The 27,725-nt window shown below is 40.1% G+C and overlaps 1 protein-coding gene across 2 annotated transcripts; it reads right to left on the bottom strand.

Moving 5' to 3' along the window:
• Positions 1-490: 490 nt before the first annotated feature.
• Sgo2 (shugoshin 2) lies at positions 491-27,725 on the bottom strand. Of its 2 annotated transcripts, none has more exons than XM_036172710.1 (9): positions 27,447-27,725; positions 23,887-24,003; positions 21,654-21,829; positions 20,603-20,680; positions 18,353-18,438; positions 12,684-12,937; positions 8,281-11,148; positions 6,548-6,698; positions 491-810 (listed from the first exon to the last, which is right to left on the bottom strand). In XM_036172710.1, the coding sequence occupies exons 2-9, from the start codon at positions 23,999-24,001 to the stop codon at positions 795-797; spliced, it is 3,744 nt and encodes a 1,247-aa protein (XP_036028603.1). In that variant the 5' UTR covers positions 24,002-24,003; positions 27,447-27,725; the 3' UTR covers positions 491-794. The 2 variants fall into 2 exon arrangements, with proteins under 2 accessions (XP_036028603.1, XP_036028604.1); XM_036172711.1 differs by lacking the exon at positions 27,447-27,725 and adding an exon at positions 27,186-27,239.

The raw sequence follows: 27,725 nt of genomic DNA, 5'->3' as shown, positions 1-27,725 counted from the left end.
TTCAGTTTGCAGTGTGAAGGGGTCAAATCCACCATGATGGAGAAGAAGGCACGGACGGCAGCAGGAATGAGGTGGCTGATCCCATCTCACCCACAGTCAGGAACAAAGATCCACACTGGTGCCCAGCTCGCTTTCTCCTCTTCATTCATGTATGACCCCAGTCTGTGGGATGGTGCTGCTCTTCCCATGTTCATTATAGAAAGCCGCTCACAACATGCCCAGAACCTGTCTCCTATATAATCCTAGATCCTGCAGATATTAACCGTCACAGCTCCCACTGCCTGAGCTGTAAGATTACATACAGCTGAAGTTATTAAAAAAAGCTGACACCTAACAAGTATTTCTAAAAGCAGAATGCCAAGGGGAAACGGTAACAGGCCAGGACAGATTATTTCAAACCTTCTTTGATCTTCATGTATACCGAATGGCTCAAAAGCAAAAAACAAGATATCTTGGTATACAAGGTAACCAATTCAAAATTATTTATTGACACATTTTATTTGGTAAAAGGAAAATAGTTAATAGTTAAATGATATTCAGTAGAAATTTAAATTAACAAGTTATGTAATACCAATGTTTTTTTAAAAAAAGTTTGCCATTTGAAATATGGCTATTTTGTGCGCATACACCTCGATGTAAGAAAAGACAAAGCAATAATCCACAAGAGCCCCCCCCCCCAAAATAAAAAACAGAAAACATCTTCATGTAAAAACCAAAACAGATTACTTCTTCATGTTTCACGTCTTGATCCTAATTATGCTTCTGTTCTAGAAAAACTAGGATCCATATCTACTTCATCTTCTCATCTTGCTGCAAGAGAAAAGAAAAAGCAAGATTAGTAATAATCATTTTTTTCTGTGAAGAGCCGAGAAGACAATCATTATTTCTAGTAAGCAGTTTCCTTAAAGCACAGCTCTGTCACGTGGATAGGAGGGAGGCCTGATTCTCTATAGTTTTTAGCACCTATGATTGTAGTCCTAAGAACAGTACTTGGGTTTATCTACATTAGGTCCCTTTAGCTCCAAGAAACCACACCATGTGTGGTGATATTTTGTTTGTGCTCTGACAAAGCTTGCCTGGAGATTAGAGTGCGGAGCTAGCCACTAGTTAACCTTAGAGGCCAGGCAGGGGTGGCACACACCTTTAATCCCAGCTTTTGGAGGCAGGAAGCAGGAATACAATGAGGGTGGAGACAGGATCTCGGCCTCCCATTCGGTCTGAAGATTTGTAGAGCTAAGAAGTTTCTAGTGGCTGCTGCTCTGCTTCTCTGATCTTTCAGCTTTCACCCTAGTATCTGAATCTGGGTTTTTATTGTTAAGATTAAAGAGATTCGAGCATCCCTGGGCTTCTGGGACGTGCTACTGTCATTCAGCATCTTGGTTACCTTCAAGCCTCTCCCAGCTGGGACCACAGGCCCTCATTGCATACTCTACACTGCTGCAGCTGCTGTTTCTGCTGGAGCCTCAAACACTCCTGTGCGGGCTGAAGTCTGTGGCTGCTTGTTTCGTCTTCTGAGAGCTAGCTGTTTACTTCTCCCACAACATTAGCCATGGAAAATACATGAGGCCTGAGACTGAGGTGTCCTCCTCCAGAAATACTGACTTTGCTTCTCACAACAAAAGGAAAACTACAGTTCATAGGCTTCTTATACTGTATCCTCACTTCCAAGTCTAAACTTTCCACATAGTAGATTCCAGCTGAAATAGAGTAAGGGCTTGGTTTCTATTATAAATTCTCAGAATGTTTGTTCCAAGTTCAGGACCAGAGTCATTTCCAAGGGCTGAAAAAGGCCGGTGGGAACTTACTTTTAGTACAAACTTTTAGTTTGCTGCTCTATTGAGATAGTTCAGCTTTATTGAAAGAATCTGTATTAGACTTCATTTCAGCCAAGCCCTGGGATAGCCATTTTGCCCCAGGATCATAAGCCTCCCCTAGCCAGACAGGCACCCTCAGGCAAAAGCCAGCTCCTGGTCCACCTACCTCTTTAAAGGGGTTCCTTCTCACCTCTTTCTGAGCTGAGTCTTTTTTTTTACATTCATATTAGCTAAGAGGTACATTCAGTTTACTTTTTCATTTCAGTATTTCATTGGACGTTCTTATTTTCTCAGAAAGAGGGCTGACCCATCCTCCACAGTGCTACAGGTGGTGGTGTACCTCTTCTCTACATTGTGTGTGCGCATGCCCATACACAGGTGTAAGCGTGGATGTTTCTGGATGAAATGTACCTGTATAGTTTCAAACTAAAAAGGCAGAAAAGGCTCGCAGGAGAACAGGATCCCTTCTCTTCTGTAACTCATCTCCAGAGCCAATGACACTAACACTTGGAGTAACTGGACTTGATAAATTTTAAACAAAAATCCCAGTATACTTCAGTACAAATACTGAATGAGGACAACCCAGCTGTCACTTTCTTCTTTCAGTTTTGGTTTGGAAACAGAATACTGTAGATGTGTCCATTTCAACTAGACACTCGCACACATGAGGACTAGAATACAGGAGTTATCAGGAAGATGAGACAAATAGAATTTAAAAATCTTGACCTTTTAAGATGCAAAGCATTGAAGATCAAAAGAAGGCATTTTAACAGTAAAATCCATAATCCATGGTGAACGTATAATCATGACTTTTATATTAAATCAAAGAGCAATTATCTTTCTGAAACAAAGACTAGACAGAGGAGACAGATGGGGGCATAACGACACATAGATTTCACTGCAGGACTTTCAGTTTAAGAAAGATGGGTCAGGGAAAAAATAGGAGATGAGGATAGAGTAAACCTAGGGAAAGTGCCCCCCACAAGTGCAAATGGAACAGTCCCAAGATAGTATTTTTCACCTACTATTGGCACAAATTTAAAAAAGTAAGAGTACATTCCTTTAGGGGTGCAGAGTGCTCTATTGGAGGGCTGCTGGGAATGCACACTGGTACCATCAAAGAGAGGCAGTATGCCTGAACCTCACTGGTTTATGAAACCATCTAATCTAAGGCAAAGAATTATATATCAACCCAGGTGGTAAAGTGGTTCTAATGGGAATATGGGATAATAATTATGAAATTATGTACTAGAATTGAACAAACAAGTAAATATTTTCAGATAATGAGAACCAGGCTTCTCACTGATTGAGAAATCACAAATTAAACAAAGGGGAATGCTAAAATGAACCCTGTGGTACTGAATTAAAACTAGAGGTACTAGATCAACTCTAATATATCATGGCTTTATTATACACACAATACATACAGAAATATAAAAGTATACGTGTATGCGGATGTTGCATAAGTTTCCTCTGAGAGTAGACCATTCCATCCTGTGGGTTCCTTAAACAGGAAGGTAAATAACTCAAAATTGCTTCAGGAAGTCCCTGAAACTGACCAGATTCAATAGAGCAGTGGTTTTCAATCTGTGTGCCACAACCCCTTTGGGGTGGAGGTCAAATGGCCCTTTCACAGGGGTCGCCTAAGACCATTGGAAAACACAGATATTTACAATGTGATTCATAACAGTAGCAAAATTACAGTTAGGAAGTAGCAATGAAAATAATTTTATGGTTGGGGTCACCACAACGTGAGGAACTGTTTAAAGGGTCGCAGCATTAGGAAAGTTGAGAACCACCACACTATAGTAAGCAATAAAAGCTGAGAGTCCTCCTCAGATGGAAGGAAGCTAGGCTTTGAAGAAGACTCTTAGATGAGCCAAGCTGCAAAGACTCTAAGACCAGATCAGCTACCTGGAAGAGTTTTAGACTGGAGTCTCTTGAAAGACACTCTCCTACCTGTTGAGTGGCCTGCAGGCTGTGTAGTGAGCTCTAGGTTCCCATGCTGGGGTGGGCACTGGTGATACAGTTGTCTTTGAGTCCTTTCTGCTCCTGTGAGTAACCCCTCACCCACATTCCTGTAAGTCACCCCAATGAAACTCATTGGTTCACCAAGTTGGACTTTGGTGGTATCCCTCTGTTGTGGGTTTCCTATCTGATGTGAATAGATATGTGTACCACATACCCCAGGAAAACTTTTGTCACATAATAGTGGGTTAATACACATAAATATGCTTCCTAGTGCTATCTGTGAGAGGGCCCAACTATAATCCCTATGACAGACGACTTCAACAAGGACACCACCTACAACCCCCATCTACTGGCACTCATGCCTTGTTTCAGTCCTTCCAGTTGACTATGGGCAGGGACAGTGACTTTGTGTCTAACTAATAAAGTGACAAGGGGGAGAGATACCTCACTTCTAAGAGCCCATTGCATTCTAAAACATCATTTCGCTGGCGGGCTTCGCCTTGTTGGGAGGTAGGCGGCTCACGTGGCAAGGAAGTGGACAATCTATGGCCAATATCAAGAAGAGGAAATCCCACCAACAGTGTCTTCTGGGAGAGGCTCTAGAACCAGCTTCTCTGACACCCTGACTGTAGTGTTACAAAGCCCTAAGCCCAACATGAATTAAGCCATGCCTACAGTCTGAGGAATAATAAATAGGTGCTTTTTGTGAGTGACTAGTTTTATGGTAATATTGTGTAGAAATAGACTGGTACTACTACATAATGTTAGCCATGAACATACATTATGAGGAAAAACATGCATTAAAGGAAAAACATTATGATGACCCTAGAACATCTGTGGTGTGAGAAAGTAATGAAATGTCAGAAGAGTATGAAGTCTTGTTGAGGAAGTCAGAAACTATTCTGAAGGGGCTCCGTATACCAAAGTTGGAATCACTTGAATAAAGAAGTAAAGATGGACAGTACTGGATTTTCAACTAGGAAGTATGGGAATGCAGGACTTCTTTCTTAGGTAAAGAAATGTTCTAAAATTGATCGTGGTAATGGCTGTACACATATGTGGAAGGGTTTTCTTTGGTGGTGTTCGGAACTGAATCTAGGGACTTGTATATACAGGCAAGGGCTTCTCTACTGAACTACGCCCTGCATCCTTATCTGTGAATATTTAAAACCCATGATTCTATACACTTTAAAATGGGGAAATACATAGTATGTCCCCCAAAGGGCCTACTGTCCATCTCAAGAGAGCTAGGCTGTAAAGACCCCTTGGTCCTTTCTGTCCCCTCCACCCTCCTCCCCTGTAGTACTGCCACCTGCTGACTGCTGCTTAGAAATGCCAGCCAAAACCAGCAAGGTCTTACAAAAGGGGCAAACATGGAAATAATGCAAAGGACGTTTTTGTGATGATCTTCTCTAGCTTACAGAAAATGTTTGTATAAAATAAGATTTGAGAATTTTGAGAAAAAACTGATTTTTATGACTTAACCTTAAAAACATGAGATTTTTTTAAACAAAACAATGTAAAGTCAGTGGGGTATTTTTATGGTAATCAAGGAAATTTGAATCAATCAGTTATTAGAAGAATAAGAATTTATTGATAGTTTTGTGAACTAAAGCCTCATGCATGCAGGGCAAGCTATCCAGAGCTATAACCCTAGTCCTGCCGAATCCTAATGTGGTAACTTTGTTAAGAAGTTCATGTGTGTGCAAGTGTGTGTGCGCATGCGTGTGTATAGTGTGTGTGTGTGCCCGTGTGTGTGTATGTGTGTGCGTGTGTGTGTGTATAGTGTGTGTGCGAGTATATGTGCATGCGTGTGTGCGTGCGTGTATAGAGGCCAGAGGTCAATGTCAAGATGTCTTCCTCAGTTGATACTCCCTGAGCTAGGGTCTCTCAATGAATGAACCAGAACTCTCAGAGCTCCAAGGGACCCTGCTGTCTCCCCATCATGGGGTTACAGGTACATGTGGCTAGGCTTGACTTGTACATGACTTTTGGGGATCTGTACTCAGATCCCCATGTTTGTTCAAGCACTTTACTGATTAAGCTATCTCTCCAACCCCAGAAAAATCTTCTTATTTAAAGACAAATATAAAAGTATTTTATGAATGAAATCACTCAGTACCACAACAGCTGGGACTAGAGAGATGGCTCAGCGGTTAAGAGCACTGGCTGCTGTCTCAGAGGACCTGGGTTCAATTCCCAGCACCCACATAGCAGCTCACAACTGTCTATAACTCCAGTTCCAGGGGATCTGACACCTTCATACCAACACACATAAAATAAAGTTAAATAAATTAAAAAAAAAAAAAAAGCACAACAGCTGAATCAAATACAGCACAGTGCTGATAGCTACTGAAGCTGAGGAGTGGGTAAACCGAGTAAGTCTGTCTTTGCTAGTGTATGCAACTGTTTCTCTTCGAGACCAAAGGAAATATAAACCACACTAAATTCTAGGGAGCAATGCAGGGAATAAATGTGGGTAATAGCAATGAAAACAGTGGTTGGTAAATTGTATTCAACACATTTGAAAAATTACAGCTACCAATTAAAGTTTTTAAAATGACAACAGTAAGATGGAAATTAAATAAAACAATAATTTAAAACCAGAGCAAAAAGAAAAAGGAGAAAAACAAAGGTTCATTTTGATTTCCTCTCTCCCAAGTTCATACTGTGTTACACTGTTGCAGTGGTATTCCGGAGTGTGCAACACTAATCCAGGCAAACTGTTTTCACAGCACACGAACAAGCACTGGCACACTTGCCTCACAAGGTTGGGCTCTCTCAAGTTGAGGGGCGTGCACTGTCTTTTCCTTCTCATCATCTTTGCAGACTGCACTTCCGACTCATTCGCAGGGTCAGCAGTGCCACTTGAAACAGAACTGCTACCCACCAAGTCCTGGAATGGTTCTCTACCTAAAAAGAATGTTTTCACAAATACTTGTAAAAGCATACATGAAGATGTGAAAATAACTATGAAGTAAATAAATATAGTTCGCCAATCAAAGAAAACAAATTTTAAAATTTAAAAATTCAATTCTGAGAGGGAAAGGGACTGAAATGTAAAACAAACCAATTGCCTTATTTAGGGTTTTCACTGATGTCGTGTTTGGGTAGGTCAGGGTTTACTTTGCTGACCCTCACTCACTGAAGGAAGTCAGGGCAGGAACCTGAAAGCAGGGCTGATGCACAGGTCATGGAGGGGTGCTGCTTACTGGTTGCTCCTCATGGCTTGCTCAGCCTGCTTTCTTATGGAACCCAGGACCACCAGCCCAGGGGTGGCACCACCCACAGTGGGCCGGGCCCTCCCCCATCAATCATTCATCAAGAAAATGCCCTACAGATTAGCCTACAGAAGGTATTTTCTCAAATGAAAGCTCCTCACCTTTGCCTGACTATAAGGCCTACAATACTTTAGCTCTAAGATCACAGAAGCTCTTCATGGTCCAACTCCTCATGAACCCACACCAAACTCTGCATACTCATTCACACATACAGCTCTGGTTACAAAGTGTGTGAAATCACCTTGAGGCAGACAAAGATGAGTTATTCCTTTAACATATTCTACCACCCAGACTCTTGTAATTCTTTTACCTTGGGTCCCTTTGATCTAGATTAGCCTTAACCTAAAAATTCTAGTGTTCTATAGACACACTGAAATGTTGGTCCCAAGTAGAAAAACTTTTACTTAAGAATGTCTAATGTTATGAAATCTCTGATGACAAAGAACATTTTTATGACTGGACATTCAGGAAGAAGTGGGATCAGTAGTTTTATATAAAGTATGACATCAAGTATATGTTTAAAGATTCATAGATTCAAGTCTGTGTATATATGGTAAATGGTGACTGCCATTCTCAGAGGGTTTTCTCTCCTGATTTGATTTATTTACACTAACTATTATTTTAATAACCAGGGTTAAACAAAAGTAAACACTAATACTAAAAGTCTTACCTATCCATTAGTCTAAAATGCTTCCTACTTGATTTCATCTGTGCAGTTTCCTCTAATCAAAATTTCACACTATCTCTTAGCTTAATGTCTGCTTTGTAAACGACTTACCACACACTGTATCTGTTAACCTTTACAATTATATGCATGGATACTGAGGAAAAGGAGTTGGTCTTAATCCTGCTCTGATCACATTGAATGTATGCCCCTGGAGCAAGCCCCACCTTACAAAATTTGCCATTGTCTTACATGGAATAAATTCAATTCCCTATTATATGCATTTAAAACATTCAATTCCCTTCAAACACATCAAGAGAGACGTTATCTGCCTAAAGCCATTAGATAACTTGGCAGTAAAAGCTAAATCAGGTTTTATATTTCAAATGCTGAAGATAATGTTACTTTCTTAATGTACAAAACTTTCATTTCTTCTGTTTCTAAACGTACAGTCATATCCTGTTCTAAAATTTTTGCAAAAGTGCCCATTTCAATAGAAAATACATCTCTAGTTAAGTGAAGAGAATCGAATTCTAAACCTCTGGCCTACCTATTCCCGACTTCTGTGTTCTGCGGCAGCTCTTGGGAGACCTCTCCTTTATCTTTCCATGAGCACCATCACCTACAGGGAAGTTGCACACACTCTCCAGGGAAGAGTTGTCTTCCATCATCAGATTTTTACTAGAAGAAATACTCAAAGGTACTGAACTCTCACACATATTGTCCAAGGAAGAATTCTTTATATTAGGTGAATGTATCTGAGATAAAGGTTTCAACACCTTTGTGTAAAAGTCTGGTTTACTCTTGGCAATTTTTTCATTCTCCAAATAGTTTTCCTTATCAGTCTGTTGGGAGTCAACTGACTTTGTGTGGTCATTGGTGGGTGTTATTTCCACCGCTCCATGGGTATCTGAAGAAAGATCTAGGCGGGTCTTTCTTTTCTTTGATTTGGATGTCAATTTATTATCTCTTTTGGCTGGGCGGTTTCCTCCTTTTGCCACACCCACAGAGAAGGCATCTCCCAGTGAACCCACAGTGCTTTGTTTCTGGTTCTTGCACAGGTTGGCTGGTTCTCCAGGACCAGTATCTATTTCATTAGTATCGTGGTGCAATCCAGATTCTAAGGTGACAGACTTCTGTGGAGAATCTGTTAACTGTAAAATACCTTTGTTCTTATCACCTGTCAAAACCCCATGGGTATCTGAAGAAAGGTCTAGGGGGGTCTTTCTTTTCTTTGATTTGGATGTCAATTTATTATCTCTTTTGGCTGGGTGGTTTCCTCCTTTTGCCACACCCACAGAGAAGGCATCTCCCAGTGAACCCACAGTGCTTTGTTTCTGATTCTTGGACAGGTTGGCTGGTTCTCCAGGACCAGCATCTATTTCATTAGTATCGTGGTGCAATCCAGATTCTAAGGTGACAGACTTCTGTGGAGAATCTGTTAACTGCAAAATACCTTTGTTCTTATTGCCTGTCAAAATGTTCTCTGCTCTGCCTGATAATTCTTTCCTTTGTTTTTTAACTAGTTCGCAAAGATCTGGAATTGAATCACAGTTTTCCTCTTTATTACTATTGATTTCTCCATAGTAGCAATTCTTAACATTTTGATCTTTGATATAGTTCTGAAAGGCATTCACATCTTCATTAATATTCTCATATATTTGGTTCATTTGGGAAACACTTTCTGATTTATTAACCTTCTGACAGAGCTCCTTATTTAATGGGTCATGTACACTTCCTCCATCATTTTCATGTGTTTGGTTGATTTTAGAAATTATTTCTGTCTTTCGATGTGCCCTTTGTCTGGGCTTCTTACCTACTCTTGAATCATTGTGACAAGCAGGCTGCATATTATGGAATGTTTGGGGCGTATCTTTGTCACAAAGAGCAGGCATCTCAGACTCACTTAAGTCTTTTAAGGTTCCAGGGATGTCCTTATCCTTTTGAGGTAAGAAAGCCTCATCCTTTTCTGAACAATGAATACCTCTGTCATTACTAAAACGATTCATGCCAGAGATTACTTCTGTCTTGCGATTTACCTTCTGCCTAGGGATCTTGCTAATTTGGGACTCATTCTGAGCAGCGTGTCTACTAGTGATCTGCTTGTGCAAATCCAGAATATTCTGGGTCTTACAGTCATGTAAGTTTCCACTGTTTCTTGTGAAAAGTGGAGGTGCTTCAAATTCTTTTGAAGCTTCTATGTTTCCATAGGTGGTCTCTTTAGTCACCTGGGTTTGGAGGGGAAAGTTAGCCTTTTCTAGAACATGAATATCTTTATCATTATCGTCATATATTTGGTTCATGCTAGAAATTATTTTTGTCCTCCGGTTTATTTTCTGCTTCGGCTTATCTATTTTGGATTGATTTTGTTGAGCATTGACATACTTTTTCAAGTCCAACATAGTCTGGGTCTCATAGTCACATACATTTTCATTATTTTTGGTAGAAAGATCAGCTATATGAAATTCATTCGCAACTTGTAGGTTTTCAGAACTGGTCTCTTCATCCTTTTGGCTTGGAAATAAGCTATCTTTTTCTGATTTATGAATCACAAATGTCTGTCGAGAAGGCTTATTTCTATTATAATGTAGGATGTTCGAACACTGATCCAATTTACTGTCTTGAAGGAGTTTGACTGAACATTGAGAGAAAGGGTATGTTTCTTCTTGCTCGTCTGTCATATGTGTTTGCTTCCTCTTTTTAGTGTGTATGTTCTCTTGATCCAAGCTGCTCTGGAGGGCTATTTTCTTCAGCATGCTTGCCTGAGATGGCTGTTCAGTACTGGGAATACAATTCGGATCTTCTGAATCCTCTCTGTCATCTAGGACAACAGAGCCTCGTTCTGGTCTGTTTTCAATCTTTTCCTTGGCACCCATTTCTGAACTCCCTTTACATTTTTTCTGTGATCTTTCTCTCCTTTTTTCAGAGCTTGGATCTTTCACTTTTCTGAAAGTTTCTTTTCCACAATCTGTCTTTTTCTTACTCTGATTTTGATTGCTTTTTGAGATTGTAATGATTTTGCTTACTTCACTAGCAGTTAAATCCATGTCAGTATTTTCGTACACAGTTTTCTGTAACTGCAAGTCATCAGTGTTCTGCACTATCTCCACGTGCTTTGCACTGGGGGCGCTGGCAGACTCAGAAGCTAAGTTCGGAAAGCACTGTGGATTTTTTTGTATTTTACTACTGGTTTCACTAGCACAACCATTAATCTCATTATTCCAATTGAATCCTGGACCTGAAATCTGTTGGTGATCTAAATCTGTTACATACAGACTCTCTGCAGGTGAAGACCCGTGCTTCCTCCTCTCAGTCACATTACTAAGTGATGGCTTTTCCCTTCTGAGGCTGGTAGATGGGGCAGTTTTCATCTCACTTAGAGAATTCTTGGGACTTTGATCTGAGTCATAATGGCTTTCTGCAAAATAAAGAAATATAAAGTATTAAGCTACAGTAAACAAAACACACTTAGTTTTTTTCACAGAGAAGATTTCCGAGAATCTGTTCTTCTCAGATCATTATATTATTCAGAATTCATGCTGATAAAAATTAGCCTTATCGGGTTACTGCTGTTATTTGAGTTTACTGGTCTCCTTTAGCTCTAGAAGTAGTGATGGCTCCATTGTGGGATATACTCCATTCTAATCTTGGGGCAGAGGCTGAGTGAATGCTCAGTAGTATGAATTTTCCATGGATTCAGATGTAAAATGTGACACGTGAGTACTCCAATTATTCTAATTAATTTTTATCAGCATGACTGTGGAAATGAAAAATGCCACACTCTAGGTAACAGCTAGGGTTCCATAGTCCAGTCTGAAAATCTGTAACAAATATGTAAGTACCATAGACTACATCACAGGATTATCAATTAGGAAGACCATGTATATGAGATGTGTCATCATGTTTTCTCACTAAGTCATTACTCAAGCTCATTAGCACTATCAGTTTCATTTTTGTTGCTCTGACAAAATACACAGACAATAACTCCTTAAGGAAGAGTTCATTTGGCTCACAATTATGGTTATAGTCCATCATTGCTAGGAAGGCAAAGTGGTAGGAGCTTGAAGCAGACAGTCACATCCATATTCAAGAGAAGAGAGCAGTGAATGATGCATGCTTGTACTCAGCTTGCCTTTTCTACTCTTGAACAGTTTGCGATCTCCTACCTAGGGAATGGTGCCACCCACAAGGGGCAAGTCTTCCAACTCAATGCAATCAAGATAATCCTCCACAGACATGCCCACAGGCAAACTAGATCTAGACAATCTCTCACTGAGAGCCTCTTCCATACATTATGTCAGGTTGACAATCAAAACTAACTGGTTATGATTTTGAAAAAGACACTCTATCCATCTAGACCCCCAGATAGACCAAATCAATGTAACAGTATTTTTCAAATCACAAGCTAAACAAAATGAAAGGCTTAGTCCTGCTCATTTTTGAAGACTACTTCTAGACTAACAATAGTTTCTAACTTTACCAGTAGTTTTAAATGGTAGAAGTTAGCAAATAAAAGTTACCTACCTAACTGTGGTAGTTTGAATGTAATCAGTCCCCAAAATCTCATAGGGTGTGGCACTATTAGGAGGTATATGGCCTTGTTGGAGGAAGTGTGTCACTGTGGGTGTGGGCTTTGAGGTCTCCTATGCTCAAGAAACCGCCCAGTAACACAGTTCACTTCCTGTTGCCCATAAGATATAAAACTTTCAGCTACTTCTCCAGCACCAAGTCTACCTGCATGCTGCCATATCCCACCACGATGAAATGGACTAAACCACTGAAATTGTAAGCTGCCACCTCAATTAAATGTTTTCCTTAGAGTTACCTTAGTCATGGTGTCTCTTCACAGCTATAGAAACCCTAACTAAGACACTAGCTCATGAGTTTTTTAGATATTGTTAACCTCAAGAAAATCTGATGAACAACTAGATAAAGTTTTTAAAACAATCTTACCTTTAGGAAGAACATCAACACTAGAAGTATGTTCTGAATAACCTGAGGCACATGTATTCTGGTTATCTTCCTTAGGAAGTAATACTTCCAAAGTACACTGCTGTAAGGACAAAGACTGTCTTGATACCGAAGAGGTAATATCAGGTGATGTCTTTGATGTAATTCTGTTGTTACACTTTGTTTTCCATTTACCACCATCACCATCCTTCTCCTCCTCCTCCTCCTCCTCATCATCTTCTGAAGTTAATGGAACCCTAAGGCAAGTGAGAACGAAATGAGAAATTCTATGTTTTACAAAAATTATGTAGAAAGAAAGAGATATCACTATACACGCCAGTAATATGACCATTTAGAAAAAAATGTAAAAATTATTTGAAAAAAAGTAAACACTCGATAAACCAAACAGGGATGATTAAAGAAATGGGATAGCAGCTGGAGTGACAGCCTGGCCGTTAAGAACAGGACTGCTCACTAGTCCTGCAGACCCGAGTTTTGTTCCTACCACCCACACTGGGCAGCTCACGACTGCTCATAATTCCACTCCAGAAGGATTTGCCTCTAGTCTCTGTGAGTATCTGCACTCACATGCACTGGCACACATAATTAAAGATAATAAAGATATTTTTAAAAGAAATGAGAAACTCTCAAAGTTTCTCTACATGAAAACTATAGGCTTAGATAACTTTTCTCAAGCTTTTAAAGAAAAATACTTTATGATGTACTTCCAGAAAACAGAAAAGAATACTCATCAGTCAGCATAATCCAAATACCTGAACCTGAAATATAATTGCAATAAAAGAAAATTATGAATTATTTTAAAATTATGTATCATTATAACACACATGCAAAAGCACCTTTAAAACAACAATAAGGATTTTGTGATACAGAAAAGGAATGCAATTATGGCTTAATATTCAAAAACAGATCACTGAGAGACATGGCCCAGCAGGTAAACATATTAGCCATGCAAAGCCTGATGACCTGAGTTCAATTCCTAAAACCCATGTAAAAGTAGAGACTCCACAAAGTTGTTCTCTGACCTCCATAGACATGCCATGCATTTGCACCCCCATACACATAGCGTGTACAAATACATCCACTAATAATAATAATCAACGAATCACTGTATTCCAGTATATGAATAGAAGAACATTCCAAATTCATTATGCTAACAGAAAAGTCATCTTTTAATCAGCAACAGGAAAAGCACTTGGTTAACTCAACAGCTCATGAAGAGACTCAGCAACTAGAAACAAAGGAAATTTGTGTTTTGCTTTCTTCTAAGACAGTCTTACTGTGCAGAATGGCTGCACTTGATTCACTATAATTTGACTTTTTAGATGATTGAGAAACGAGAAATGAAAGAATTCTTTAACAAAAAGTTAAAAACCTGACAAAGAAATAGGAAATCTGAATATCCTTAGTTTCGGTAAGAGAAATAGGACATTATCAAAAACGTTTTGACAAAAAACCTGGAGGTTTAGGGACAGTAAGATGGCACATTGGGTCAAAGTGGCTGCCATGCAAGTCTGAGGACGTGAGCTTGATCCCTAAAACCCACAGTGACCTCTGTACAAAGTCCTCTGTGGTGCACACACAGCTACACACACACAGAGTAATGAACGAACCACTGTGGGCTTAGATAACTCTGTCCAGCTTTTAGCTTGCCTTGAACTTGTGATATTTTGCCTCAGCCTGGAACTTTATTAATCTGACAAAATCTAGACAATCCAAATGCTCACATCATATCAAACAATGGAAACACAATAAGATACCTGCTGTTATTACTTTATCCAACTGTGAACAAATTAAGAATAAGGAAAACATAAAAGGCTTGCAAATTAGGGAGCTAAGAAGAAAGAAAATGATGCTTATTCACAAATAACAAAAAGTATATTCATAGAAAATTTAAAGAAATAGCCCCAACAAACTGTTAGAATAACAAGTTCAACTGAAACAAAGCCAGTATCTGAACATTAACTGCATTTTTGCAAACTAATATCAAGAAGAAAACAGCAGCACCAAGTGTCCTGGTACATGTCTGTAGTTCCTGCATTCTAGCAGTGGAGGCAGGAAGAATAGGAATTCAAGGCCAACCTCAGCTACATGAGATCCTAACCCAAATAATCAAAACAAAGAAAGTCATTCAGCACAGTACTAAAATATCAAGCAAGTAGGAAAGAACCTAGGATATGGAGTAACTTTGTATAGAAAACTACAGAACATAAGCTGGGCAGTGGTGGCACACACCTTTAATCCCAGCATTCAGGAGGCAGAGCCAGGTGGATCTGAGTTCGAGGCCAGCCTGGTCTACAGAATGAGATCTAGTACAGGCACCAAAACTACACAGAGAAACAATGTCTCAAAAAACCTAAAGAGAAAGAAAAAGAGAGAGAGAGAGAAAGAGAGAAAGAGAGAGAGAGAGAGAGAGAGAGAGCTACAGAACATAAGGAGAACATACATCATAGCTAAGTAGACCAAGTAGTACATCATGCTTATAGATGAAACAATTGTATAGAATATCTTTTCCTCAAACTGAACATATTCCCAGTCAAATTTCCAACTCTCCCTTTATGTTTGGGGGGTTGGAGGGTGGGTATGCAAAATTGATAAACTACTTCCAAAATGCAAAGGGCCAAGAACAGTCATACTATTAATGAAAAATGAAAGCATGAATAAATTAGAGACCACGACTGAAACAAGGCTTATGTGAACACTAACTAATAATTTGGGCAGCATGGTAGTGAGAAGGCCCACATATTAGAACAATGAATTCAGAAACAGCCTCTTCTATACCCATCCAGTCAGCTCAGTATGATACAGATGGAATGGCCATTAGGTTAGGAAAGGACAGTGTTTTCAATCAATGGTACAAAGCCAATGAGATTTCCACACTAAAAACCAAAACAATGATAACAACCGTGTCCTTCCCTCACACCATACCCCAAATCCTCCACAGACTGAAGATCTAGCTGGGATAGAGGGTGCTGGTGAGATGGCTGTGTCCATAAAGCACCTATGAGGCTGGAGACCTGAGTTCAATCCCTAGGACCCACATGAAGATCCAAGAGGAGAACTAGCTCCATGAAGTTGATCTCTGGCTCCACACATATGCCGTGGCACAGCAAGCACCTTTCTCTCCTTATCATGCACACAAAAATAATAAAATAATTCTTAAAAATAAAAATGTGAAAGGAAAGATAATACACTTTTGGTAGGAAATAGAATAATGACTCTGTAATCAATAAAGATCAAAAAAGGGTCACAGAAAGTATTAATCAGAACATTGGAAAGAAACAATGCACGTGCACACACACAAACCAGGCTTTGTAAAGACCTGTTCATCTAAATATCCCAAGGAGATAAAAAAGAAAAAATTCAAGCCAGAAAGTAAAAAATACTTGTTATACACAAAGTAAAAACAAAACAAAACAAAACAAAACAAAAAAAAAACACAATTCAAATAACACATATAAACAAATGCTTAACTTCCTTTGTCATCAGGGAGGTAAAAATGAAAACTTGAACTTAATACCATACACACTGGGGATATAGGACAGGAACGCTCACACACTGCTGCTAGGATCCTACTCCAGAAAGTATTTGGTAGTCTCTCCTAAAGCCATACATACATCTCCAATAATCCTGCTCCTTAGTAAGTAGGTAAGTAGGAACTGGGTATATACCAAGTAGAATGTCCACTTACTCAGCAAGCAGGAGACATCTGTAATCTGTATGCGGTGGCCTTATTCCTACAGATCAACACTGGAAAGCCAGCAGAACAGCAGAAGAATGGAGATGCACTGGACTACTGTATAGCAATAAGGGTGACTTACAGCTACATATAAATAACTTTTACAAATATAATGCTGCACAAAAGAAGTCATATTTTTAAAAATTTTATTTATTTATTTTTATTTTATGTGTTTTGGTGTTTTGCCTGCATGTATGTCTGTATGAGGGTGTCAGATCTTAGAGTTATAGACAGTTGTAAGCTGGGAATTGAACCTGGGTCCTCTGGAAGAGCAGCCAGTGCTCTTAACTGCTGAACCATCTCTACAGCCCCAAAGAAGTCATACCTTTTAAAAGTTTTTTTTTTTTTTTTTTCAATCATTAGAGGAATTCCAAAAAGCATACAAAATCAATCTATGATGTTTTAAGGTCAGAATGTTTAGGTAGGCATTGGGTGATGGATAGAGAGGAAGCTAAAGGGATACCTGAGATTACTGATAACCTTTTTTTTTCTTCAGGGTCTGTGTATAGTCATATAATGCTGTTCACCTGTGAAAACCTGCCTTTAATATGTATATAATATCTCAAACAAAATTTCATTAAAGGATACAATGAAATTTTTTGTTTGGCAAGTAAACATTCTGATTGTGGTTTTCTGGTTTGTTTATTGAGACAACCTGGACCAGAACTCATTGTAGCCCAGGCTGGCCTCAAACTTATGGAGATTATACTGTCTCGCCCTCCCAAATGCTGGGATTATAGGTGCGCACCAACACACCCAGCTGCATTTGAATGTATTTGAAACTAAATGCATGACAGCCAATGTATTCTTGAAAAAATAAAGGTATCAGACAATACAATTTTCTGTTTTAAAAATACACTAATAAAATGTACTGGCACAAAGTGGTTAAGAGTACAGACAAGAGATACATCAACAGAATAAACTAGAGCAGATGGAAAGTGACCTCAGTGACATGAGAGGAGCATTCTTTTCCTCCTGTGGTAGAGCTAGTAGTTCATACTTAAATGTCTCTGTGTTTAATGTTTCTACTACAATGTATGCAAAGTCCCCCTTAACCGAACTACCCAATGGACAACTATAATTACTGCTGATGCTTCTTGAAGTCACTTTCTAATTTTCTGCTATACAAAGGAATAGTACACATGCATATAGCCACACATATGCAAGATCTTTACATTAGGCAATTCATGTCTACATATGCACTATGCAATATACAGAGCTTGTAATACTTACACAAATACAACATCAGACTTAGCAAGTCATATACCAGAGACACTGAGTAAAAAGCAGATGGAAAGATTCCAGTCACTGCCGTCCATCCTGAGTCATGGCACAGCTCTCAGACTCAACATTTATGTTTTAATATGTCAGGTTTGAAACTGGGTACTTTGATGACTTGTAACCAAATCAATCAAAAAAAGAGACTTTAGACAAGAGAATAGCCAAAATGAGAATTAACCTCACAGGTGAGGTCAGTACAGTATACATGATGTTAAAAGTGGAAAGAGGCCAGAAGCAAAGTCATTCAAGGTAGCAACTACTACAGATAAACTCGGTTTATGTGCATCTGAGGACAAAGTTTCCTCAGACTGAAGACCCAGCCTAAACAGGACACCACACATAAGGCGTTTCCACCTGAGCAGCACAGCTACAGGCTGAGCAAGAGAACACTGGCAGTGTTTGATGGAGTCTGTGCTCTACGCCAGGGTCAGTCTAGCCCAGGTAACTACACTCAAGTTTAAACGGAAGTCTATGAAAATGTCTAATTCAACAAAGTGATGGTACACACTGTTGGTCTCGAATTGTTTTTCTGGTTTTAGGATGTGAGTAACTAACTAAAAGCACTCAAAGCCCGATCTAGCATCTTCTGAGGCAGGGACATGCAGTCGTGTTCACCCGAGCTTGAACCAGTTACCTTGCAAACGGCAGGTGCACGGACTTGCACTGTTTACTGAGCCGTTTCCTCTTGCCAGCTGACAGGAGAAGGGAGCTCTGATGGAACTAGTTTTGAATAAACCAAAAACAATGGTAAGAAATAGTCTATCTTATCAGACTTGTCATCAAAATAGTAAACTATAGCAGGATACCAACAGAAACAAAACAATGCTTGTACTGTGTATGTGTGGATTAACTCAGGACCCTGTGCATGCCAGCTAACTGTTCTCCCACTGAGCTACCCAGCCTTTAATAGTTGAGTAAGTATAGTATAAAGATAATCATTCCTGGTATTTTTGTTAAGTAACCTTCTAAACTTTCATAAATAGAAATAAAAATGTACACACACACACACACACACACACACACACACAGATAGTTACAGCTATATACAAAATGTCTTCATGTCTACTACATATGTGTTATATAGCATGGAAACACACATTTGGGAGTTACAGGACATGTTACTAATTAAAACAAAGACTGATGAAATTACTCATTAGTGGGAATGAGTCTAGACAGAAAAGAGAAATCTCAGAACCGAGTCTTGGACACTGAAAACTTAGCAGCTGGGGAGGGAAACCAACAAACAGGCTGAAAGGACAGACAGAAAGGTGGGAAGATCTTGTGGAGTGTGGTGTCCTGCAAGTCCTAAATCAGCCTGAGGACCGACAACTGCCCCGGGATCACTAGGACCACTGCTTACTTTCTGAAGAGCTGTAGTGGTGGAGAAGCCTAGAGGTGGGATTCAAGAGACCAACTCTCTCAAAGTAAAACTGAGACAGTAGCTGAGAAGTGGAATGTATTTTTTGTTGTTGCTTTCAAGATAAGTTATAATAAGCTTTTTGTATACTGATGCAAAATAGTCCAGAAAAGAGAAAAAAATTAGTGGCATGGGAGAGGAGAGTACTCTGCACTAACATCAAGGCAACAGCAAAGGACAACCCATGGTCTAACAGCAGGAGACGGCCCAGTGGGCAAAGGTGTGGGAGTGGATGAAGTCCTGAGAGATGTGCATTCCTGACGGGACAATGCCTCAGCCCAGGCCTCCCCAGGGCAAGGGAGAACCATGGCACAGCTTTCCCGACTCAAGGATGAACGTCTACACAGGATGAATGTTTACCATTAGCTAAGCCCAGTGTATACAGCAAGCATCAGCTGTCTGAGATGACTGCAGCCTGAGACTGCTCCCCTCCAAAGGCCAGCTACCTAGACTAGCTAACCTGCCTCCTCCTCGTGCCGTTTCTGGGTTGCCGGTGGCACATCTCCATCGGCGTGCATGGCCCACCTGACCCCAGCGGTTCACTCTGTGCCTTTGTTCCTTCTTTCCCAGTCGTTCTACAACCCATCATGGCATGTGGGCACCCACCCATCCCCACATCTACGAACTAATGAATAAAACTTTGAGACTTCACCCTGTACTCTTAAATGTTGTCCCAGAGTTAGAAGCACGCCTGTATTTCCCTTTGCCCTCCTGTCGGTAACAACTTCAATGAGAAGAACTGGGAAAGGGGACTCCAAGCTTGTCTACTGGATAACAATCCCAAGAAAGGGCCAGCAAGATTCCAAGCTCACCTCCAGTCTCTGGCTTCTGTTCCCATCCACTCTCCACTCTCACTATTCCTTCTAATCCCAGCTACCTTTGAGTTCACCAAAGGGAACAAAGCCCTTCTGGAAACCGTGCTTTTACATAACACTTTAACGGACCAATGCCAAGGCTTGCCCCACGATTCACAACATCAGCTAAGCAGTGCTCCTGGGGCTAGTCTCTCCCACATCTCACCTAACTGTTTCCTTCACTTCCCCAAGTCAGTTCCTATCCTGATTCTGTCTGTCTGCTGTTTGTTTTATGTAATCTTCTAGAATTTATCTTAGAGACTGAGACACAGTAGTATCTGCCTCTATTTTTCACCCCAATAAATTTTTAATTTGTCTTTTTATTTTAAAATAAATTCTTTTCTAACTTGAAATGTTACCTTTCTATTAAGATTTTGTTTCTAGATCTGTTTGGTGGGTCATTATGTTCCAAAGAGCTGTTTAATCTATTATTTTAAATCAAAATTGGATTCTAATGAAATAATTTCAATAACCAATTATAAAAGTGATATCGTATACGTGATTACTGTTATTTCTTTGCACATCTGAAGCCCTTAACCTAGATGCAGTTTAACTAATCCCAACCACCTTTAGTAATGCTACAAAATGGCCCTACTCACACGAGTTCACTTACCTCAGAAAGACTGCTCATTTCAATCGCAGTTATCAAATTATTGTTCATAAGTGATTCTATTTCTATAAGCTTCTTATTCTGTGTAGGTAAAATAAAGACTTCTTTTAATTAAGATTTGGAGTTTGTTATAATAATAGCAGACATTTATGGATAGCATCAATGTAAGAAGACTCTGTTTTATAAATTGCTGCTTTCATATTTTTTGAGACAAGGTCTCACACTGTAACCCAGGCTGGCCTAGAACTAACTACTACATACCAGGGTCTGGCTTTGAATCCAAGGCAAGCCTCCTGCCTCAGCTTCCAAACTCCTGGGATTACAGACATGTAATTTTTTCAATTGAGATCACACTGAGCTCAAGCGCTACTGTAGTGAATAGTCAAAACAGCTATGCACACAGATATACTGTGAACATTTATGACATCAGTTATAAATGTTCTTTTACTTTTCTGTTGTCTCACTATTGTATATCACATGGAAACTTGTATATCACATAGTTGGTCAGTAATACGAATTTCATCATCAAAATATTACAGCCATTTTTCCATTTTAAACTAATTTCTATACATTTTAGACCTAACTCTACAGTTACAACTTGGCTAAATACCAGCTCTCGTTGCTGTCTGTAGCTGGAGGCTGGGAGAAAGAAGAAAGGACTACAAACTCCACGCTACTTGGCTTGCAGCCAATGAAATGCAAGATTAAAGGAGAACTGAAATACTGTGGGAACTCCCTCTTCAATTCATTAGAGAAATTATGCTCACCATGTAAAAATGTATGAATGGGCTAAGATTTGCTTACGGTAAGCAATCAAATGTTGATCATGGTGTTATACTGGTTTGTAGAGCACACAGCATGCATTTAGAATAAGATTTAAGATGTCTATTCTAATACCAAGAGGTGCCTGTCCTTTAGCATAGACTTCCATGGCATACTGACTTTCAATAATTCTCTACAACTGGAATTTAAAAAGCATTTTTAACGTTTCTATAGCAATATAGTTAAAAGACTCTATTTTAATATAGAGGCCAAAACAATACAATTTCCATACCAAGTTATTTAGCTTTAGGCGAAGAAAGGTATTCTCAAAATTCAGTTTCTCTACTTCTTTTTGTAATAGCATCTTTTCGGTAGTAATTCTTCGAGAATTCTCCTTCTCTCTACTTAGAGCCCGAGCTAATGCTCTGTTGTTATGCTTTAGAGATATCTTGAAAATAGAAGAATTATCTGCAAAAATATTTTTTAAAGTTAATATTGAACTTGTACTTTATATTCCTTTAATACAATTTCACATTCCTTACTAAACAATTTCAGACAAAAATGCAATTTACTTTACAAACATCAAATGACTGGAAAAGAAAGGCAATACAAGTTTAGTTTAAAAAAAAAAAAATAGAGCCAGAGTTTGAAGCTGAAGAAAGAAAAGGTAGGGAGCAGATGAAAAGCTGAGGCATGCAGCTGGGAACAGAGTGGCAGCATTGCTGACAGAGCAGTCCAGGGTAGCTGTGACACTGTCATCCGCCCCACTTCCCACCTCGACTAGAAGCAGGAGGGAAGCTGACCTCCCAGCTCTCACTGGAGACCCACAGGAGCTCGGGCAGCTAATCTGAAATGTTTACAGAGCTTTCTGTGGCTCCACAACCCAATAAAATCACCTATGCTCCCAAATACTATTTCTTAACCTTCAAATGAAAGGACTGATTGTCTAGGACCTGTGGGATCTTCACCTCTATCCAAAACATTATACCTTTCCTAGTAATTGCCTGCAATCTAAACTTGACCTTTTTTATTGAAAAGAAATATATCAACATGACTTAAATCACTACTGAAATGGTAGCAAAGAAATTCAGTGAGGATTTAATGGTTATATTCACCTTAGAAGTATTATGTCCCTTTAGTACAGTTAAATCATAATTATATTTTCATAATTTGAATTTACCTTTTATTACATGCCAATAATCTACCTACTCCACAGTGTAACACACACACACACACACACACACACACACACACACACACGTTTGAGACAGGGCCTTGCTATGCAGTCAAAGGCTATCCTTAAAACTGTGATACTCCTGCCTTGGTCTCTTGAGTGCTGGAATTACAGGCATGAGCTAACACACTCACTAAAGGAAGTTTTGTTGGAGTTGGAGAGATGGCTCAGAGGTTAAGAGCACTGAGTTCAATTCCCAGCAACCGGAAGGTGGCTCACAACCATCTATAATGAGATCTGGTGCCTCTTCTGGTGTGCAAGCATACATGCAGGCAGAACACTATATATAGAATAAATAAATAAATCTTTTAAAAAGAAAAAAGTTTTGTTAAATATAACCCTTTCAGCTATTCAGAGAAAGTCTAGAAATCTGAAAAGAAGACGACTCCATAGCAGGAGACTATCTTGGCAGAGTAGTCTTATTCTGCTCTCCTTGGCATACCCAAGAGAAACAGACCACAGCTGGTAGGATTTCCAGAAGCTAAAAAGAATAACATTTTCCTGCTGTTTTCCAAATGGTCTTGACAAATGAAGGAGGAAATGGCCATGGTGGGAAAATGGCTAATTCACAAGATTTATCTACATACAGATCCTGATAGGAGAATGTCATGATTTAAAGATACTCAGGAGTCTTGGCTCGTCATACTTCATGAGTATGACATCAGCAGAAAATGTCACTGTGGAAGACATTCCCCAATGTAGCCAACATGGACATAAACCATTTAGACACTCTGCGGGAACAACAAACGTTTATCCTGGGGAATTTCCTACCTCCATGGGTTTTTTTTAGGTTTTGTTTGTTTGTTTGCCTTCCTGACATCTTACTGCCAGGACTCATAAAATCTCATTTCCAAAGTGCATAATGCTTTCTTGATGGCTTGAGCCTACAGGAAATCATGTACTATCACACCTCATCTTGGTCAAGCACCTCTACATTACTCATTACCTGCCAGAGCATGCCAAGTCAAATCTATTACTTGGTTTAGCTCTTTTCCAGAGAAGCCATGTTAACACTGTCTTTGCAGGTTAAGAGGTAGACACTTGGGGACACCCCAGCCACACTGCTTACAATTCAGCTATCACCAAGGGTAAATTAGCAAAACCATTTAGCGGAGGAGCTAAAAGCCAGATAAAAAGTACGGCTCTGTCATACTTCATGAAAAAAGATCAAATGGAAAAAGTACCAATTAACATTTTAGTAGTTTTCTATATTTGCTAAAATAAGGTACTAAATGAATCAATTCTTCAGAAAGGTAAAAGTTAAGTGAAGCTTAAGATGAATGGCACTTACTTAATATTTTTGTTCTGATTTTTGAAGCAAGAGAAACATTCAACTTCGTCTTTGTAATTCTGTCTTTCACTCGTCTCTTAATTCCAGAGTCCACTTCCATCACTGGGTACTCCATCACTAAAGTGAAAGGAAAAGAAAGGCTGGGGACTACAATACTGATTAATAAGAGTAAAATAAAAGTCAACCGGCAACTGATACATTCTAAAGAGCAACCAGGATGACTTAGAGCATAGTGTGTACATGAATGAATATTTGCAAAGCCCTTTGCATGAAACCTGAAAATAGGAATTTACATAATGAAGACAACTAGTGAATTCCAAAAAGACAAACACTTTGCTTTGTTTTTCCATTCAAACCTGTGCTATATAACTGGAAGACACTAGGGACTAGGGACAGGTGACAGGATAGGGTCCCTGCTGTCATTGAAGGAATAATCCAGCGTGAGACAGACACTGTTCTGCTACTATGCAAAAGTATAACCTTAGACGGGTAAGAGAGGCTTAGTGGAAGTACAAAAGAAATGATTAATTCAAGGAGCAGTAAAGGGCTGGAAGAACAGACAGGAAATGATTAGATTACCTATGTCTACTAAAACATTTATTTTCTCTAGGTTTACAGTCTAACAAAAACAGGAAGATAAATAATCATGCAATATGACAAGAATAATGACTCTAACACACAAGATATTAGAAGTGGTTAATGCTGTCTGGGCAGAGAAAACAGATCAGAAAACTCTTCACTGAGGTGCAAGTGATGCTGAGCTATGTATTTGAATGGGGCCAACTTTCCAAACCTATATTCCCTCCACCAGCCTCCCTGTTTCCACCTGCATATGCCTATAAACCCTGTCACCTGCACCTACCTACCCGATACTCAGCTGCTCCCTACTATCTGCCCTGAGTACACAGAACTACCTCACTATTCTTTTCATGTTCATACAAGAATCGCTAGATCATCTGCTCCAATTCTCCACATCCTGCAACTGGTCCTATAGTAGGCTGGAAAATGACAAGGTCAGGCAGACTGAATTTAAGAATCCAGTGAGGAGATTCTCATTTATCTAGGCATGCCTGATACCATCACAAGCATCATCACAGGAAGGAACAGAGATTAGAGCAAGGCTGCCACAAGTCTTTGATCAAATGTCACTTTCCTAACGAGCCTTCCAAGTTCAAAATAATTCATCGCCAGTCTTCTACTGAAATGTAAGCTCAGTGGGGGCACAGATTTCTGTCAAATTTGTCTGCTGCTGAACTCTTACTGACTCTTCGTGCCTGGCACATAGCAGCTCCTTGGATAAACATTTGTGACAGAAATGAATATGGACAAATGGAAGAACTTTTCAGTAGAAAAAAAAATCTGCTCAATGTTGAAATGGTCATGTTTAAAGGCATTAGCAAATGTTGGAAATAACTGTCAAGCAAATAACTGAGAAGATGGCTTGGGGGAATTTTTGCAACAGGGAACATGTCCACAGGAATGTTTCAATATTAAAGCTCAATTCTTCTAAAGTTTTGGGCAAAAGAAAATATAAAACAGCAAGGAAGCAGGAAGGCTAACTGCAGACCTTCACCTCTCCTTCTGCTCCCAAATCCAATAGCCTAGTCTCATCCCCAGCTCTGCAGCAGACCTTCTGCTGTGGCCTCTCCTCACTATCTGCCCTGATTCCTGGGAAAGAAACAGATTTTGGTCAAACACCCCACTTTCCTCCCTTCTGTGGAAATCTTAACCGCCCCCTCCCGCCCCAGCACATCTCTATTCCTAAGTGTCAGCTCCCAAAATCCAGAAACACATTTTACCTGGAACCCCCAGTGGCCACACCTATCAGGACTTTATGAATATGACAGAGATCCTTAAAGAGGGAATGAAGAAATATCCCTTAAAGAAATCTATGAAAATACAAACAAACAGTGGAAGGAAATGAATAAAACCACTCAAAACTTGAAAGTGGAGACAGAATCAATAAAGACAACCCAAACAGATGAAAATTTGGAAATTAAAATTTTAGGAACTTTAACAGAAACCAGAGGCAAGCTTCACCAACAGAATGCAGGAATTGGAAGAGAGAATCTTAGGCATTGAAGACATGATAGAAGAAACAGATACCTTGGTCAAAGAAAATGTTAAGTCTAAAAAATTGGCACAAAACATCCAGGGACACTGTGATAAGACCAAACCTAAGAATAATAGGAATAGAGGATGGAGAAGGAAACCCAGGTCAAAGGCACAGAAAACATTTTCAACAAAATCATAGAAGAAAATTTCCCTAACCAAAAGGAGACGTCTATCAAGGTACAAGAAGCGCGCAGCACACCAAATAGACTGCACCAGAAAAGACAGCACCCTTGACACATAACAATCAAAGCACTAAACAGACAGAACAAAGAAGGAATATTAAATCTGCAAGGGAAAAGACCAACATAAAAAGACAGACCTACTAGAATCTCACCTGACTTCTCAATGAAGACTCTTAAAAGACAGAAGGGCCTAGACAGATGTCTTGCAGACTCTAAGGGACCGTGGATGCCAGCCCAGACTACTATATGCAGCAAAACTTTCAATCACCATAGATGGAGAAAATAAGACATTCCATGATAAAACCAAATTTAAGCAATATCTGTTTACAGATAAATCCAGCCCTATATACTAGAAGGAAAACTCCAACCTAAAGAGGTTAACTACACCCAAAAGAACACAAGCAATAAATAACCCCAGACCAGAAAATAAAATCAAACATGATTACTATCCCATAGACAGAAGACTATAAAAGCACAGAGCAATAAACTGTCACCTCTAACACACTTGAAAGGGAACCAAATACAAAAACCAAGTCTGTCTTTCGAATACTCTCAGTCCAAAAAAAAAAAAAAAAAAAAAAAAAAAAATTAAATTTCAGCTGAACCTTCCTTCCCAATTAGCTGATCGACACAGTCCCTTATTTAATAAACGGCGTTATCGCACATCCAAATGCTTGTGTTAGAATCAAGAGCCTCCCTTAACCAGTCCACCCCCTACATCAATGACTTCACCAAGGGGCATTAACGGGAGCCAGAACCAGGTCCCTTGGGGGTATGGTTCCAGGGTGAGTTGCGATAGAGACACCAAAACATTACGGGCAATGGTTCGGACTGTTTTGGTGTCCAGGCTCGACCATTTTATCCCTAGGACCTTAACATCTGTAAGTCTCAACCCCCAAGTATATTAAGTTACAGGAAATAAAGGCTAAGTCCCTCGTCCTGAGCGACTACTGAGCTAACGGAGGTGAGGGACCTGGCATGGGGCTGGACGATCATTATTACCCCGCAGCCCTCGCCCGGCGAGCGTGTCTCCCCTCCTCTAAAAACGGAATCCCACGGCCAGTTCTCCTGCATCAGATCCTTCGTCTAGACAGCGACCCAGATCCAAGCCGAGCTCTAGGTTCTGTGATCTGAACGAGCTGGGCGGAGGCTCACGCCCGGGAGAGAGCATCCCTGCGGAGCTCTCGGAGCGCCAGCAGACGGTACAGACCCGGTACAGACCGGGCACGGGGACCTATAGACCCCTGCCCTCGGGGCACTGACCTGAAAAGCTGGAGGCTCGAACCCCTCGCCCAGCGGCGACCTCAAGGGCAGACCGGAAGTTACCGCCCGGATCCCAAGCCGGCGGCTCTCCGGGCTCTACGAGCCGCCGCGGAGTGAGGACTGGAGGCGCCGAGGGAACCGGCCGAGGAGGGCTCGGGCTCCGCAGGCCGCGGCGGCCCGGCCGGCCTCACCGGCGCCGACTTACCGCCCCTTCAGCGTCGGGGACCGCCACACGCCCGGAGAGCTCTACCACCCAGCCAGACCTGGACCCGCTCGTGT

This window comes from Onychomys torridus, chromosome 23, assembly GCF_903995425.1.
Source record: "Onychomys torridus chromosome 23, mOncTor1.1, whole genome shotgun sequence".
NCBI lineage: Eukaryota > Metazoa > Chordata > Mammalia > Rodentia > Cricetidae > Onychomys > Onychomys torridus.
Note: the sequence above shows the minus strand (reverse complement) of the source record. Positions and strands in the feature narration are given on the sequence as shown.

Bases quoted from the DNA above. Each gene is read 5' to 3' on its own strand.
- Sgo2 (XM_036172710.1), bottom strand. From the start codon at position 24,001: ATGGAGTACCCAGTGATGGAAGTGGACTCTGGAATTAAGAGACGAGTG. The intron at 21,830-23,886 runs GTAAGTGCCATT...ATATTTTTGCAG, and splicing joins AATCAGAACAAAAATATTAA to ATAATTCTTCTATTTTCAAG. The intron at 18,439-20,602 runs GTAAGTGAACTC...ATTCAAAACTAG, and splicing joins AAATGAGCAGTCTTTCTGAG to TTCCATCAGAGCTCCCTTCT.